This window comes from Myxocyprinus asiaticus, chromosome 5 (genome assembly GCF_019703515.2).
Source record: "Myxocyprinus asiaticus isolate MX2 ecotype Aquarium Trade chromosome 5, UBuf_Myxa_2, whole genome shotgun sequence".
In the NCBI taxonomy this organism is placed as follows: Eukaryota; Metazoa; Chordata; class Actinopteri; order Cypriniformes; family Catostomidae; genus Myxocyprinus; species Myxocyprinus asiaticus.
In genome coordinates, this window is record NC_059348.1 from 13,699,206 (window position 1) to 13,718,283 (window position 19,078).

Genomic DNA, 19,078 nt, shown 5'->3' on the forward strand with positions numbered 1-19,078 from the left:
ACTAGACAAAACTATCACATGCATTTAAATAAGTTGTTTACAGCAGGCGATTAATATTATAATGGGGACGATGTAATATCGCAGCTTCCAGTGAATGAAAGTGTGTTTTTACTCTTTTCTGTCCTATACAACTAATACAACATATACAACCTATTTACTATACAGTATATTAATACAGCTCAATATACGATATGTAACATCCTTGTTATATGATATCACTTCATTTATTTAACTTCTTATCATTAATTAATTCTGCAACTAGTTTTTAATCATTTAGAAAGTTTAAATATAGGTAGAGTGTTTAAACTTAAATTATCAAGATGTGTGTTTGTGTAGCAAACTTAATATCAAGAAATTAAGTCATGTAAATTACATGTTTATTAAAAATAATAATATTTCAAATTAACAATAAAAACAAAGGAAAAGTTCACCCAAAAATGAAAATTCTCTCATTATTTACTCACTCTCATGCCATCCCAGATGTGTATGACTTTTTTTCTTCTGCTGAACACAAATTAAAATTTTCTGAAGAATATTTCAGCTCTTTTGGTCCATACAATGCAAGTGAATGGTGACGAAAAATCTGAAGCTCCAAAAAGCACATAAAGGCAGCATAAAAGTAATTCATACGACTCCAGCGGTTTAATCCATGTCTTCAGAAGCAATATGATAGGTGTGGGAGAGAAACAGATAAATATTTAAGCCCTTTTTTTCACTACGTGTAGATTTATGATAGAAATAGGATTAAAATATTTAGCTGTTTCCAGGAATATGGTAAGAAATAATTGAAGGTTTTATATTTCTTGGCTTACAGAAAAGTGAGAAATACACTGTCAACTGTGAATTAAAAATGTTGTTTTCCAACCTTACTGCCTTATAATTATTATAATATTTTCAGCTCTGTCTATGTGCTTATATGAGAGTTTCTGTCCCACAGCATTCTCAGAAAAGTCTAAAATGGTTAATTCCAAAATAAATGTAAAAAAAAAAAAAATTAAAAAATACATAATCTCTCATGGGAATTGATGGTTACCTGGATATTTTTTTATATTCTTATATTCGACATACAGTGAAACCATAAATGTGGGTGCCAGGCAAAATCAGTTTGTCAAAAAAAAAAAAAAAAAAAAATCACACATCTCTTATTATTGTTCAGGACAAAGTGATGTCACATATAACTAGCTATTTTTTTTCCAGTACAATTATCAGAAATTTACTATTAATGAAAATAAAATCACAAACAGTTTTTCTATTGTCGGAACACAAAGTGTCGGAAGTTATAGAATTGATGACCATCCAATCAGAACGCGTCGTCAAGCTGGTGACGTATAGACAACTTTCGTCCAATCGTTTGACGTCTAAATATTTCAGTCGCGGGAGATGAAAAATAACGCCTGCTGGACATTTGTTACACATTCCGCTCAAATTTTAAATGAACCGGAAGTACATTAAGCCTGGAGTCAGACGGACAAAGACCCTGAAAAGATGTCGCCGCCGTCCCACTTCAACTTCACTGAAGCCATAGAGAAATTTACGGTAAACCGTTCATGTTATATCCTCACCGTCAGTTACGGGTAGATGTGCTTTGACATTGCCAGACGATTCCACTATGAGTAGTGCTTTGTTTCAATATCCAGGTGGCTAAAGTTGAGCATGGTTGTGTGAAACATATCTGATCACATAAAAGATATTTATAAAGCATTTAGTCGAAATGGGTATTTGAAACTAGACAGTGATTTGTTAATGAATGCCCGCAGATATCTATAGATGTTTGTGAAGGACATCTCAGAAGCAATGTGGTGGTGTCATGGTACACAGATGTTAATATCTTGTTATTTATGTTCTTCAAAGCATACCATGGTACTGTCCAAAACCCAGGGTCGTAAACCATAGTACAGTGTGGACAAAAAACATGCTAATAATGTCGCGCTACCATGGCCAAATGAAAGCATCTTGCTACCATGTTAAAATAAAATAAAAAAACAGTTTTGCCATCGTGCCATGACCAAAAAAGGTTTATTATTGTATTTTTTCTATTGCAATGGTACAATAACCCCCCCACCAAAAGTACTCTCTGATATTTTTTGTTGAACATGGTGTAAAGCTTTAAAGTAATAGTTCACCCAAAAATGAAAATCCTCTCATCAATGGACCCCATTGACTTCCATTGTATGGACAAAAACAGTTCATACATTTTTCAAAATATCTTTGTTTGTGTTCAGCTGAAGAAAGAAAAGTCACATCTGGGATGGCATGAGGGTGAGTAAATGATGAGAGGATTTTCATTTTTGGGTGAACTATCCGTTTAAAATCTACTTGATCTATATCTAAATACTATACAAAAATTGTGTCTTTTCTGCAGGCTGCCACCAAAAGTGCAGTGGATATCAGGAATTGTAAACCTCTGACCAGCGCGTTTAGTCATCTGCCCGGAAAGTAAGCGCTGTTTTTTTTTATCAGTTATCTTTCACAAGTGTGTGTCTTAACCATCTGTTTTCTCAATGTTGCATTTGCATTGCATGTTTGAATGTTTTTTTGTGTTGAGATGCTCTTGTGTTTTAATTTGACTGCACACAGTGAAACGGAGAAGAAAACCACTCTTGATCAAGCTCTCCGAGGAGTCCTCGAAGAACAGATAGTGAGTCCACAGCTTTCCTTTCATACGTTAATTAGTGATGCCATGTTCATTTTAAAGCATTGAGATGCTTGCATTGATATTTGAATTACTAACATTTTGTCTGTGAGTCTGATGTGATTGTACTTTATTTTACAGGTGAAGCAGAAAGTGAATGTTGAGGATTTTCTTTCTCTGATCTACATCAGTATAGATGGTGTGACTGAAGGTATGTGGTACTACTACCTCTTTAAAAACAGTCTGTGGATAGCAGTGTCCTGTTAAGTAAATGGAAAATGTACAGTTGGTCTTTATTGCTAAAGAAACCCAGATTAACATATGCCAGAAAGCTGTTTTTTAAGTTGGGGATCACTGATCTTTTTGCATTGATTTATTGTCTTCTTCATCTTCATATCCACACAGGCATCTGCTCGGCCACCATTCCCTTTCTTCTTCTGGGAGATGTTCTCGACTGTCTCCCTCTGGATCAGTGTGACAAAATCTTCACATTTGTTGAAGAAAATGTTTCTACGTGGAAGTCTGTAAGTTTGGAAGATCAGTTTTATTGAATTTTTCATTGGTAGTTGTTGAACTTAAACATTTAGGTTTCTAAATGCATTCTAAGTGCTTTCTCTCATGTTTACAGAATACTTTTTACTCTGCTGGAAAAAATTACTTGTTAAGAATGTGTAATGGTGAGTTGTGATGATTTTTGTTATCTAAGCATTTAATGTGCTCTATACTACTTTGAAACACTTAACCGCATGTCTAAAGTAAATTCAGGTACACAAACATTAATACAGTTGAAGTCAGAAGTTTAAATACACTTAGGTTGAAGTCATTAAAACAAATTTTTTAACCACTCCACAGATTTAATATTAGCAAACTATAGTTTTGGCAAGTCGTTTAGGACATCTACTTTGTGCATGACATGAGTAATTAGTCCAACAATTGTTTACAGACAGATTGTTTCACTTTAAATTGATTATATCATAACCAGTGGGTCAGAAGTTTACATACACTAAGTTAACTGTGCCTTTTAAACAGCTTGGAAAATTTTAGAAAATTATGTCAACAATTAGCCAATTAGCTTCTGATAGGCTAATTGGAGTCAATTGGAGGTGTACTTGTGGATGTATTTTAAGACCTACCTTCAAACTCAGTGTCTCTTTGCTTGACATCATGGGAAAATCAAAAGAAATCAGCCAAGACCTCAGAAAAAAATTTGTGGACCTCCACAAGTCTGGTTCATCCTTGGGAGCAATTTCCAAATGCCTGAAGGTACCACGTTCATCTGTACAAACAATAGTACACTAGTATAAACACCATGGGACCATGCAGCCGTCATCCTGCTCAGGAAGGAGACGCATTCTGTCTCCTAGAGATGAACGTAGTTTGGTGCAAAAAGTGCAACTCAATCCCAGGACAACAGCAAAGGACCTTGTGAAGATGCTGGCGGAAGCAGGTAGACAAGTATCTATATCCACAGTAAAACGAGCCCTATATTGACATAATCTGAAAGGTTGCTCAGCAAGGAAGAAGCTACTGATCCAAAACCACCATAAAAAAGCCAGACTGCAGTTTGCACATGGGGACAAAGATTTTACTTTTTGGAGAAATGTCCTCTGGTCTAATGAAACAAAAATCGAACTGTTTGGCCATAATGACCATCATTATGTTTGGAGGAAAAAGGGTGAGGCTTGCAAGCCGAAGAACACCATCCCAACCGTGAAGCATGGGGGTGGCAGCATCATGTTGTGGGGGTGCTTTGCTGCAGGAGGGACTGGTGCACTAAACAGAATAGATGGCATCATGAGGAAGGAAACTTATGCAGATATATTGAAGCAACATCTCAAGACATCAGCCAGGAAGTTGATGCTCGGTCGCAAATGGGTCTTCCAAATGGACAATGACCCCAAGCATACCTCCAAAGTTGAGACAAAATGGTTTAAGGACAACAAAGTCAAGGTATTGGAGTGGCCATCACAAAGCCCTGACCTCAATACGATAGAAAATTTGTGGGCAGAACTGAAAAAGCTTGTGCAAGCAAGGAGGCCTACAAACCTTACTCAGTCACACAAGTTCTGTCTGGAGGAATGGGCCAAAATTCCAGCAACTTATTGTGAGAAGCTTGTGAAAAGCTACCCAAAACATTTGACCCAAATTAAACAATTTAAAGGCAATGCTATCAAATACTAACAAAGTGTATGTAAACTTCTGACCCACTGGGAACATGATGAAAGAAATAAAAGCTGAAATAAATCATTCTCTACTATTATTCTGACATTTCATATTCTTAAATTAGTGATACTAACTGACCTAAGACAGGGAATGTTTTCTACGATTAAATGTCAGGAATTGTGAAAAACTGAGTTTAAATGTATTTGGCTAAGGTGTATGTAAACTTTTGACTTTTTGTATGTACCACAAAATAGATGGATAACTGTGCAAAGAGTACACTGATTAAATGAGGAGAAATGTAAAAAGATACTACTATAGTACTATTGCCGTATTCTGATTATTGCTGGTCCTTCATAAGATCATTAATATTGACCGATGCTGATATGTCACCGATATAGATGACACCCCTAAATATAATCATTGTATAGTTTTAAGTAATCCTGACTTTACCTCTCTGTTCCCTTACAGATCTCCTCAGAAGACTCTCCAAATCTCAGAATACAGTGTTTTGTGGACGAATTCAGCTGTTTTTAGCACGTCTCTTCCCTTTATCAGAAAAATCTGGTATGTTTTCTTGTGATATGGAGTTTATTATTTGTTTATGGGTTAATCTGTATTTTGTAGCTAAAGAGGATGTCTTCTAGAGGTTGAGTGATAGTGGATTTTGCCAATGTATGTAGACGGACATTGTTTTTACCAATTAATTGTGCCGGTAGCTGTTTTTTGGAACTATTGGTTATTGGCAAAAATCTGTGCCAATAGTTGTAGTTAATTAGTTTATTTTTGTTTTTTTAGTCCTAATTTTTTTTATTCCTCATCAATAAACCTCATCTGGTAAAATATAAGCAAAACTCTTCATCTGGTGAATATATATATATATATATATATATATATATATATAGGCTAAAAAAAAGCTAAATATGGCAAATAAAGCAGTGTAATGGTGTCTCTGTCATTTAAAAATAAGAGTTCTGAAATAAGAAGGTGTATTCCGGGCTTGTTTATAGTTATCCACGTTATTATTATTTTTTTTTTCTGGTTATTATTTGGATTTTGGTTGAACAAACTGCATGTGGGTTTTATTCATTTTGGACTCCTGTAGCCTCTATGTCTGTGCCCGTCATAGTATCAAAATACTAAGATTTTTTTTTTTAACATTCTATAAATGGATTTTAAAAGCTAACGGCCGATTAATCGGTTATCAGCCTTTTCCACCACCTTAATTATCATATCAATAAAATCCAATTTCGCTTGACCTCTATTTGCATATACCGATAACTAAGGTGGTGGAAAAGGCCAATAACTGATTAATTGGCCGTTAGCTTTTAAAATCCATCAATCTATAGAATGTAAAAAAAAAAATCTTAGTCTTATACGTGGGACTTATAACTACAAATAAGCCAGAAACACACCATTGTTCTTATTTTGAAATGATGGAAACTTGGCTCAATTACTATGATTTACCAATTTAAGCTTTTTAGAGCCTATTTATTCACTAGATTAAGGGTTTATATACAGTAAATATGAGGACAAATGTTTATTATTATTCACAGTTGGAAGCACGATGTATGTGCTGACGGGACACGTTTTCATAGTTGCATTTTTCTTTGTAGAACACTTGCTTTATCTAATCAAGTTATCTACTAACAAAATATGCATTGAAGTGAGGACAAAAATATAGATTTATATTCTCAATGATGAAAGATTTAGATACAGCAAATCATGTGATTGTTTTTATTTCATCTCTAGAGACCACTGTTATTCTGTATAACCAAGTCATTGTAACTCTAGAATCCTACAGCGCCGGACACAGAGGAACACAGGAATAAATAATAAAAATATTGGTATAGATGTTTGCAGATAAGCGATAGTTCCGAAAAGCAACTATCGGCAACGATTAATCTGTTAAACCGATATATCGGTCTTCCTCTAAAATCTTCTCCCACTATTTCAGGACTGAACCTACAGAGTCAGTTCAACCTCGATAACATCACAGTGTTCAACAAAAATGAACAGGAGAGCACACTTGGACTGCAGGTAAATGAATGCTGAATGTCATTGCCTGATCAGTGCATGTCATGTCATTGCCTAATCAGTGATCAGGCAATGACATGACGGAACATGTCGTAAGTACTGGAGTTAAAACATGCAGAAAATGCTTTTAAAACTGGTCGTAAGACACTTGTATTGTGTACTTTAGTGGGTGATCTTTACAGATAAACATGCATTTTTCATTTTCACAGCACTCAGAAGTGAAGGAGGAGGGGATGGAGGTGGAGGAGGGGGAGATGGGTGATGAAGATGCACCAACTTCCTGGTAAAGGGTGTTTGTATCTTAGATAGAAAGTCATCATCCCGTTTTGCCTCTGTTCAGGGATGTTAGACCGTTTGAGTGAAGCCTAATGTGGAATGCTGTTATTTTGTAGCTCTATTCCCATCGACTACAACCTTTACAGAAAGTTCTGGACCCTTCAGGACTACTTCAGAAACCCCATACAATGCTACGACAAGTTCTTATGGATGACTTTCCTCAAGGTACCTCAATTCAAAACTTTTAGAAAACTACACAGTATATACTGTCTGTAGCATACATCTTTGTTTAAATATAGTATGTGGTACAATTTGGAGAATGGAACAATGAATTTACACATTTGAAAGATCAATTGAGCATATTGCATTGAGGGTTGTAAATAGTCATATTTGTTGTGTTTTGATGAGTCATTTAAATGTAGTCAGTATTTCGTCATGACATATTCATCATTAATTTTAGTCACTTTGACTAAAATGGTAAATAATTTTAGTGGAAAAAAAAACATTAAAAACTGTAACAGACCAAGCCAAATAAAGAAAAAAAAAAGGTGTAAACATTTCATTATTTAAACATCTATCAAACATATTCAAGATTTATCAACATAAACACCATAAGAAAACCATCCTGAAAACCTGAGCTCCTTGAAATAATAGCATAGAAGGAATGTATTGAAGTTTTAGCTACTTTAAAAAGTTACTCTGTTGTGAATTCTTCAAGCTTTAGAGACTATTCCTTGTTTTCCAGTGTAGGATTAGTGGTCGGCCAATATGGGATTATACAATGCCGATACAATGCCGTTAAACGTAATACAGTTAACAGCAGAACATCAGATATACTCAAATAATTTTAAGTGAAGCAAACACTTATTTTCTGCAATATTTGTTCATATATGCATAAACTTGAAAAGAAAAAATCTTGAAAACAGAAAGTGTTGGCTATCCATTTACAAATCTATAGAATTTGGAACTGATACAAGGGAAAGTTAACACTTCTATTAATTGGCCAAACAAACACGTTATCGGCTGATGCAGATAATCCAAAAATGGCCAAATATTGGCCGATTAATCGGCCTGCTTGATATATTGGTCTATCACAATTGTTCACCCTGAATTTTATGAAAATCAAAGCAATGCATTTCTATGGACCTATTCACACTGGAACAAAATTCGGCCGATTCCGATAATCAGCTATCTGCCGATAATCGCAAAATGTCCAAATATCAGCCGATTAATCAGCCTGGCCAATATTGGCCTCACTATTTAGAAAATTGTGTTACATGTAGCGTGCTTTTACAGAAACGGCATATTCATTATGCAAGGGGTGCCGTCTGACTAGTTCATTCGCTGCATTGGCAGTGCAGATCAAAGTTTTTAAGTTTGAAACAGCTCAAGCAGGGAAATCCCCAACACACTGTGACTATGACTGGATTATTTGAACCATTTGTTTTCTAGATTTTTATAAAAAAAAAAAAAAAAAATTTCTTTCTTTTTCACCTCTTTGTTAGCATTGGCGAAATCAAAACACTATCTGTCAATGAAAATGTATGTCTTTACATTTTGGCAAAACTTGAGTTGGTCATCCAGATATTTCATACATGCAGAAATTCTTTGTGCAGTGCACAGCATACTCGTTGCATACTGCATTGTTTTTGATATTGTGGGAGAAGGCTGGTAGAATGTAATTCTGAACAAACAGTTGGTCTGCTTGCATTTGTTGATCATTCTGGCCTCCCAGTCACTGACACTGAGTTTTTGACTCGTGTTCTCTGTGCAGTTTTCTGACGAAACACTGGCTGTGTTCAAGAGTTATAAACTGGACGACATGCAGGCGTCTAAGAGAAAGCTGGAGAAAATGAGGACTGCTGCTGGAGACCATGTCTACTTCGCCAAGTTTCTCACCAGTGAGAAAGTGGGTGCTTCCAGTCATTCGAATTCATTCGTTCATTAAAACGGCAGTCTAGCTGTCAACATTATACTCTCATCATAAACCTCTTAACTTGAGGTGAATTTTTCATCTTTCTGCAGTTGATGGATCTTCAGTTGAGTGACAGCAACTTCAGACGACACATTCTACTTCAATACCTCATCCTGTTCCAGTACCTGAAGGGCCAAGTCAAGTTCAAGAGGTCAGAGAGACAACAATGTAGCGAAACCAGTGTTTACTTACTGTGGTCTTGCTTTTTGTCAGTAGTTGTTTTTCACACTTAATTTTTTTCTCAACCCTTGCAGTTCCAGTTGTGTTTTAAATGATGATCAGTCTTCATGGGTTGAGGACACAACCAAACTTGTCTATCAGGTTAGTTTCCATACTGAGAACTTCAGCATCATTGTATTGTATAGGATTTATTAAACTAAACTGTGAAATTACTGTTGCACTGTTTTATGAGTATTCACTTGCCTTTTCTTTATTTAAGTTACTGAGAGAAACCCCTCCAGATGGTGACAAGTTTGCATCTATGGTTGAGGTAAACAATGACTGCAAGGCATCTGGTTGGATATTCTAAAAGTTTAAAGCAGGCTTAAAGGAATAGTTCACCCAAAAATGAAAATTCTGTCATTAATTAGTCATCCTGTTGTTCCAAACCTGGATACGTTACATTATTATGTACTAGCATTGCTCAGACAATACAAAAAGTAGCTTTAGAAGTCAGTATATTGTTTTATGACTGCCCCCTGCTGACTGCGCAACGCAAAAAAAATCGAGGCTTATTTTGGAATTTACTTACGGGAAATGGGCCGATTGTCTTAATTTTTTATGCGTTATTTTTTTAACATAATTAATCATACTAAATTAATGTTAAACTGACAGCGCTAGTAAAAATCTCTTCTAATAAATGGAAAGCAAAATGACAGCCTCAGTCCACCATTCACTTACATTGCATCTATTTTCATTACAATGAAAGTGAATGTGTTCCTTGGAAGAAAGTCTATACAAATATATATACAAATAAAATCTGTCTTTAAAACTGATTGTAGTATAGAATTCATATATAAAGATGTATGGACTTGCTACTATCCTGAGCTGTGATGAGAAAAATACTGGGAAAAATCAGCCGCTGATAAAACATCTATTATAATACAATGGAATTATTACTTTTTATATGTTGCTTGTACAACATGAATGGCTGTCAAACTAGAAATATGCTATTAAAATATCTCTGTTTTAATGCTATCATACTTACGAGATCGTTTAATGACAGACTTTAGGAAAACCAAAAAGTGTTTTAAAATCATTGCGATATTCACGATACAGGTACAATTTTATATCAGAAGCAAAATAATATTGAATATATCAGAAATATTTTATATAGAGTATGACCCAGTTCTAGTTTTAACTCTTCCATTTGTTGATATGTATGAACAAATTCTTGTTTAAACCATTGATAACTAGTTGGTCTGTTAGTGTCATCTTAATTTATCCATTATATCATCAACAGCACATCCTGAACACAGAAGAGAACTGGAACACATGGAAAAATGAGGGCTGCCCAAGCTTTGTGAAAGAAAGGTCTTGATGAAGATGACATTTGGCTCATATTATGGTTCTAACTGTTTTGTTACATTTATTCTGAAAAGTAAAGTTTTAATGCAAGGTTTCTAAAAAGACTAAATTATATAATGTGGTAAGCAACTGAGTGTGATATGTAATAGAGGTAGACCGATATATCAGTTTTATCGATTAATCCAGGGCTCCAGACTAAAACAATGACTTGAGAAGATACGCAAGTCTGCATTCCCCTTTTGTCTCATAAATGTTCACACCCCTTTCGTAATTTATACAAATATAAGAGAGAATTTTTTTTATTTAGTACTGCCCTTCAGAATCTATAGAATCAGAATTATAGTATGCATATAGTAGTGTTGCCTTCTTGAGCATCAGTGAATGTTTGCACCTTGTGTAATAGTTGTGTATGAGTCCCTCAATTGTCCTAAGTGTCAAAAGCTGGATCTCATTATTTATATACAGTACTGTGCAAAAGTCTTAGGCACATAAGATGTTTCACAAAAGCATTTGTCTTAAGATGGTTATTTATATTTTCATCTGTATATTTCAGTGTGTCAATAGGAAATATACATTTTATACTCCCAAACATTACTTTTGCAAATAGAAAAGATTAGAATAGAAGAACAGGGAGCCCTGCAACGGAAGTCATGGCCCAACAAAACCCCCCACTGAACATTGAGTCAGTCTGAGATTACATAAAGAGACAGAAGCAATTGAGACAGCCTAAATAGATAGAAGAACTGTGGTGAATTCTCCAAGAAGCTTGGAACATCCTATCTACCAACAACCAAGAAAAACTGTGTCCAGGTGTACCTAGGAGAATTGGTGCTGTTTTAAATGCAAAAGTGGTCTCACCGAATATTTATTTAGCTTTTATATGTTTACTGGACTTTGTATGACATTAAGTGATAAATGAAAACTATTTATGGCATTATATTTGAAGACATCCTCAGCATACAACATTTTTCACAAGTGCCTAAAACTTTTGCACAGTACTGTATGTGTGTTTGTGTGTGTGTATATATATATATATATATATATATATATATATATATATATATATATATATATATATAAGTGGTGCGGGGACTTTTAATTATAAAGAAGCCCAAAATACACATGGGACTCCTATTTTGAAATGTCTGCGCTCCCAGTTGTGAACACACTGATGGATGATTTGCTAAGAAAGTGAATCTGATTCAAACTGCTAACCTGAGCTCCTGAGTTCACACACTCAGCTCTTTTCAGGTGATTCATGAAAAAGACCCAGTTCAAAAGAGTCATTTGGTCACGACTCTCTCATGCTGGTTTTGTTGTTGCGTGCGGTGCAGTGTGCTCATCACCACAGAACGGGTGAAAAGTGGCTCGAGACACACTGGTAGTGCGCACTCTAAAGATGTATTCAATAACTCACAAGATGATATCTGATGAAACCGCATATGAACGCACACAACCCGACTGTTGCCAATGGCGACTAGATTTTAAATTATTGTTGCAATCAATTATTTTTGCGACCATTTTAGTCACAGTCTGGAGCTCTGTAATTGGTGCCGATAGTTGCTTTTTGGAACTATCGGTTATCGGCAAAAATCTATGCTGATATATATATATATATATATGTATGTGTGTGTGTGTATATATGTATTTTTTTATTTAGCATTGTAACACTAAAATGTAAATCTGTTTATTTCTTTCAGACCAGCAGAGACCAAACCCATCCGGCCCAGCAGAAAGAGACCAACACCAGAGGACTTTTTGGGGAAGGGCCCTGATCGTAAGATCCTCATGGGAAAGTAAGATATTAATATTGCATAATTTGTATTGCTGTGGTGCTCCAGATAGCTGGTGGTGGGCAATCTTATTTTCTATTTATGCTTCTCTTTGTTCTTCATCTTCATCAGTGAAGAGCTCACAAGGCTCTGGAATCTTAATCCTGACAACATGGAGGCCTGCAAGTCAGACAGCAGGTGTGTATTTCAGAAACAGTGCTGCTTTCTTCATTTAGTCAGAGGTTTTGTATTAATTCATGTTTTGGTTGAAGGGAGTTCATGCCATCACTGGAAGATTTTTTCGAAGAGGCCATTGAACAGGCTGATCCTGCAAACATGGTGGAGGATGAGTACAAGTACAGATGTTTTATAATTCAGTCTCGTTTAAAATATATATAAAAATAAATCAAATTTGATTACATACTATCATACTTGACTGAGGCTTCAGCATAAGTTATTGAGTTATTCACCGTTTTCCCTTCAGAGTTGTGTGTAACTCGAACTATGGCTGGCGAGCCCTGAGGCTGTTGTCCCGGCGGAGCCCCCATTTCTTCCAGCCCACCAACCAGCAGTTCAAAAGTCTGGCTGACTATCTGGAAAACATGGTCATCAAACTGGCCAAAGAGCTTCCTGTGAGTGGACGTCCACCTCATTATCTGAAGCTAAGAAAGTTGTCTAGCAAAGGCAGAGAACATTTCAACTAATGGTCGATGCCAACATATATACAAAAAAATTCAATTAATAATAGCATATAAGGCACACACAAAGAAAAGGACACGGTTATCTAAAGTATCACTCTTTCAGATACCAAAGTGGCCTTTTAATTAAGCATCTTTATTTTTTATTAAACTTACAGAAAGACCTTCCCTCTGAGGAGATAAAAACAGGAGAGGAAGATGATGATGAGAATGGAGATAACCTGCTGAAAGAGAGCAGTGACAGTGAGTACATAACTGCCCTTCAGTTTTATGAATCTTTGAAAGCCATTTGAAAAAAAAAAAAAAAAGAAATGAAAAAAATTATGGTCTTTGATTAGACAGCCAAGCAGACTGTATCTGATTTTTAGTGGTGTTTGCTAATATAAGCATTACTATTATTATTATTCATACTTAGGAGTTTGATTAAACTTCAGTCCATAACATGATCTGCACAGTTTGTGCTACTGACATGAATGATACCTCAAATCATGTGGATTGTTGAGTACAGGAGTATACTATGGCTTTTGTGTGCAATCAGACAAAAAAATGGGCGGAAGAACATGGGATCGCCTAGCAACTGCATAGCAACACCCTAGCATCATACCTCACTATAATTTTCTTAAGAAAATTTAAAAATTAGGGCCATTCAGTTAACATTTTTAATTGAATTACATGATGTGCCGATTAATCACAATTATTAGCATATATTAATATTATATGTAATTATATAATTATGTAATTATGTATATGTAATTATGTAATTAATAATAATATAATTATATAATTATTTTATATAATTGGTTAAATGTAAATTATAATAATTTAGACAATTCAAGTACATTACTTTCATTATGTACTATTATGTACTGGCATTGATCAGACAATATAAAAAGAGGCTTTAGAAGACAGGATATTGTTTTATGACTGCCACCTGCTGACTGCGGAACGCAAAAATTCAAGGCTTATTTTGGAATTAATGTACGGGTCATGAGGTGGATAGGGGTGGGCAATATACTGGTATACATTTTGGATTATCGTCTGTATCGCGGTTAGGCAAAACCGCCACCACATGGCAAGAAACGTGCACCTCGTTCTGTCTGAGAAATGGAGGGGGAAGGCGGAGCGGCTTTATGTGAGACTGAGAGAATTGAAGAAATGGGTTTTAATGTCAAATTCAATGACATTAATCTTGCGTTCTGAATATGCTTCTCATCAGACACGCAGCTGTGTTTCACGCGATTTTCGTGGGAGAACATACTCAGCCCGGTTTCTCTGTATCGTGGCACAAACTTCAAAACTTGCATGAGCAGCGTGACCCACCTTAATTATTCTGAGTTTTTAATTTTTTTACCTTAAAGCACTATGAAGTAAGTCAAACATCAAACGGCGAGAGAGCCTGACATTCTAATCAACACTGATGAGGAAAACCGCAAATGTGTCATTCGCCAACAATTATGTGTCAACTTTCATGCAGATTTTTTTATTTTCTTTCGTCATTGTAAAGCGCATTTCAAATGAGTTGAGTTGAGTTGAGGCGTCAACACTCCACTCAAAGCCAGCGTCAAGTGCTGCATTGCCCTTCACATGACAAGCATTGCAGAAAGTGTCACGGAGGGGCAAATTTACGAGCTTGCCATGCAAGAAAGTGGGAAATATGCACAATAAACATTGAAAGTATTTATTTGGAAGAGAGAGAAAAACTGTCAGTTGCTTTGATAGCAGAAAGTAATAAAAGGACTCGTTTATGTTTAGGTCTAAGCGTTTTCTTGGTGAATTTAAATTAGTTCAATAACTGGGGTCTCTGATATTCGTAAACGATAAGGTAATATTTAATTAAAAGAAATTATGAGACATTCAGTATCTCTTCACAAATTTGGAAAAAAATTTTAATATTTCTTGTTGCTTTGCACTCTCAAAAGACATTATTTGTGAACCAAAAACATGTGTGGAAAAACACTTTTGTGTAAAGTGGCATCAGCTCATAGACTTCAATGTATACGGCAGCGCTGACGCGAGTCATGTGAAAGACCCATAACGTGTATAATCGTCACTCACTTCTACACATTAATCGTAGTTCTTCCACCCTTTTCTTTCCGTAATGAACAAGGAAGACAAAAGATGCCGAAGTGAACAGTCCCAGGTCATTCAGCTTATTTCCAAATGAGAAGCTTCACTAGTGCCTTTTCTTCAGATTTCAAGCTCCATTCCTGTCAGACACACCCTGTGTCTCAATCAGCTCCCTAGCGCCCTGTGTCGTGAATCAGTATATTGTGAACATGAATTCGGGCACTGGTAAGGGTACTAGGTAGGGTTGCACCAGTTGTGCGTAAGGTCTCACTTATGTTGAGACCTTACACACTTAACTCACTTAAGTTCACACTAAGGGCTTAGTAACTACTAGATAGTTTGTAACTAAGCCAGTGCTTAATTTAGTTGCATCACCTGTTCTTAAGGCAAGACTTAACTAGTAGGTCATAAGCTCTCCGTAAAGTAATGTGTAGTCGCTTAATATGACGTTTACCTGTATTGATCCAATAAGCAGCCTTCAAATTTGTACACAGAAGTGTCTTGTTATGGTTGATGTTCAAACCTTGTTTGCTCACGTAACTGTCAGCTGTAATAAACTATATCCCCATTGAAGTATGATATGTAATAAAACAAGATTTCATTAATGGTATATTTAGCCCATGTAAATAACAATCTTAAGTAACTATCTAAAATGAAAAAGGGGCAATAAATAAATACTAATACAACAGGCTGGAAAATAGACATTTATTCATTTTAATATATATATTTAGTATATGTTGAAACTTGACACCTGGCGGCGTACACAGGAAAGTGCACTGTTAGATCGGTTTCATACTGAAGAAGTTTTTTACATAATGTTTTCTCCTGTAAATGTAAACGAGTGTAAATGCCAACATCATCATATATGTCGAAAGGATTGAAGCTTGTCAACCAAAACATGAGCTCATTGATGTCATTAAATGAGTCTGCTTTTTTATTCCATCCGTTACTCCTGATCGGAGGCTTCCATAAATATTTAGTTTATACGTAGGGTTACGTTCTACCCAAGTTTAATGTTGCAATGCTCAAATATTTAGTAGTGCGTAAATTGTGACTTAGTGCCCATTTACGCCACAACTAGGCTAAGTTGAAACTTACGTTGCTGGTGCAGCCGGCTCCTGATCCACTGAACATTGGGACACTTATGACTCAATCACCTGTGACACGTTAACGAGCTTACCCATTCAAGCACAGCTATTATTAATCAGCACCATCGCTGTATAAATGACACTCGTTCACTTTCGTTGAAGATATTCAAATGTACAGTGTTATTATAACAGATAAATGACATAAAAATATATTGGAGTGTATTTTAAACATTCTTTTAACAGCTCAGATATTTAAAAGATTGTTTCACTTTCAGGGTAATTATGAATGAAAGACATTACAAACAACATCTCTTTTAAAGAGAAAAAAAGGCTTGGACTTCATAGTTATACACTTGTGCTCGTCATCTAACGACTTGATAGACTTCAGAAGACATGACGATGTTTCCGGTAAGGGGAACATAGTGAGCAATGATGCTTCCTGGTTTTTCCGGTGCATTGTGGGGTTTCAGTGCACTGGAACCATATATAGCACTTATAGTTGAGAAGAGCCGTCCGACTGGCGATTCACCCACGTTCTTTTAAATCCAGTGTTTTGAACGTGATGTCGCCTCAGCTCCTGAGGAATTATGGGATCGTAAAGTGTCCAGCCGATCGGCATTTCAGAATCTCATCGGAAATAGTAGGTCATCCAGTTATTTCTTGCGTACTGCTTCATGAATACTGTGGATTCGGATATACTACTCCATTGGCATACTGTTTTTGGCATACTATATAGCAAGGAAGTATGGATATTCGGACGCAGCAATTGAGACGCACCCACAGATTCACTGTGCACGCGCTGCTGTAACCAATCAAGCGATCTGCCTCGGTAGCACTGCAGTTGCCAAGCACACGATTGGCTGCTGCTGTAATCAATCAAGCAGGAGTCCGACCCATGATTATATTTTTAATTGATGCATTTATTTATTTTGTGGAATATAATTTGCCACCGCACACTAGTTGGGAAACACTGGATTAGACAATACAAAAAGTGGCTTTAGAAGTCAGTATATTGTTTTATGACTGCCCCCTGCGTAACAAAAATAAATAAATCAAAGCTTATGGAATTTACCTACAGGTCATGATTGTTAATTTTATTGAATGCGTTATTTCACATATTTAATCACACTAAATGAACATGTTAAATTGACAGCCCTAGTAAAAGGTACTTTTCAACAGGAAGAGAAACATTATTCAGGGTTCCCACATGTCCTGGAAAACCTGGAATTTTGCAATGCAGTTTTCCAGTCATGGAAAAGTCATGGAAAATTAGAAAAATACCTAAATGTCCGGGAAAATAATTTAGTATAATAAAATGGTTTGACTGTGTTGCTAGCAAGTTTTTCGTTACATGTACAAAAACATGGTAACAATTGGGACTCGGAATAGGAGTCAAATACACAAACTGCTGGTGGCTGCAGAATGTGAAACAACATCAACGGTTAAGGGCACTTACACCCTCATGATTGATTACAGCAGCAGCCAATCGTGTGCTTGGCAATCACAGTCCAACTGAGGCAGATCGCTTGATTGGTTACAGCTACAGCCAATCGCGTGCTTGGCTAAAGCAGCGAGTGCACAGTGAGAAGAGGCACTTGTGAAACTTCTCATTCATAAACAAACTGAATGACTTGGTACATATACCGACCGACTGAATGAGGGGCTTGTTGTTCGTTTTCTTGAGCATCAATCAGCAAGTGTGTCTACCATGTTCATCACAGAGAGAAAAGGGCGGAAGAGCTATTGATGTGTAACAGTGACTGATGTTTATACACATTGAGGGGCTTTCACATGACTCGCGTCAGTGCTGCGGAATACATTGAAGTCTATGAAGTGACGCGTAAGTGCAACTTTGGCTCCAACTTAACACCAAATTTTTTTTCACACACGTTTTTGCCTCACAGTTGATGTCTTTGAGAGTAAAAAGCTTCAAGAAATATTTTAAAATTGTCCAAATTTATGAAGAGATATTGAATGTCTCATTTATATTATTACCTTATCGTTTCCGAGTATCCAGAGACCCCAGTTATTGAACTACAGTAAATTAACCAAAAAAACAAGATGTTAAACATAAACAAGTCTTAATTTGCTTAAATATTACACTTGTTGGAAATGTCCTGGAAAATTGTCCCTTGAAAAGAGTGGGAACCCTGATCTAATGTGATAATTTTTCTCCATCCAGGTCCCAGCATTCAGAGCAAGACAGTGACTAACAGTCAGATGGATGAGATCGCTGCAAAACTCGGAGCTCAGTGGAAGACGCTGGCAGACCATCTGGAGATGACCGAGAAGGAGATCCGTGTGATAGAGTCAGACAGCGAGGACGTGGAGCTGCAGGCAAAGATGCTGCTGGTGGCCTGGCAGGACCGAGAAGGCTCCCAAGCTACGATGGAGAGCCTGGTCACGGCCCTCAATGCGGCTGGATTCCGCAAAATTGCAGACTGTCTTAACGAAACATAACTCCACACTAATTCCATGGTGCCCCCTTCCTTTTTTTCCCCTCTCTTTTATTGGTCAGTTTTAAAAAATTTCGACATTGTTGTTACTGTACTTCAATGAACTGTATTCTTTAGTAGCGATATAACTTTTGAAATAAATGTCCATACTAAATGAATCCAATGGTTTTATATCTGTAAATCACACACAAGTATCACTGGCATGCTTATTTGTTTTCACCGTTTATGAAAAGCCAGCAGTCAATAACTTATTAGAGAGATGCACTAAAGTCTTCTTACATAACTGTATTTGGGTTTATCAAGACAAAGTTTACAATGGGGTTTGTTGCATTGTGGCTTGACGATAGGAGTGGTATTTGAGCATGAACACACATCCTCTTGAAGTGTTTC

The 19,078-nt window shown here is 36.2% G+C and overlaps 1 protein-coding gene across 1 annotated transcript; it reads left to right on the plus strand.

Moving 5' to 3' along the window:
- Positions 1–1,381: 1,381 nt before the first annotated feature.
- LOC127440939 (THO complex subunit 1-like) lies at positions 1,382–18,846 on the plus strand. The gene is made up of 21 exons (XM_051698024.1): positions 1,382–1,536; positions 2,363–2,436; positions 2,578–2,638; positions 2,774–2,843; positions 3,038–3,156; positions 3,261–3,309; positions 5,264–5,359; positions 6,750–6,832; positions 7,039–7,112; positions 7,222–7,330; positions 8,880–9,014; positions 9,131–9,231; positions 9,335–9,401; positions 9,520–9,570; positions 10,543–10,613; positions 12,308–12,403; positions 12,512–12,577; positions 12,652–12,735; positions 12,864–13,011; positions 13,236–13,320; positions 18,415–18,846. Exons 1-21 carry the CDS (start codon positions 1,486–1,488, stop codon positions 18,690–18,692), a joined length of 1,968 nt encoding a protein of 655 aa, XP_051553984.1. The 5' UTR covers positions 1,382–1,485; the 3' UTR covers positions 18,693–18,846.
- Positions 18,847–19,078: the final 232 nt, after the last annotated feature.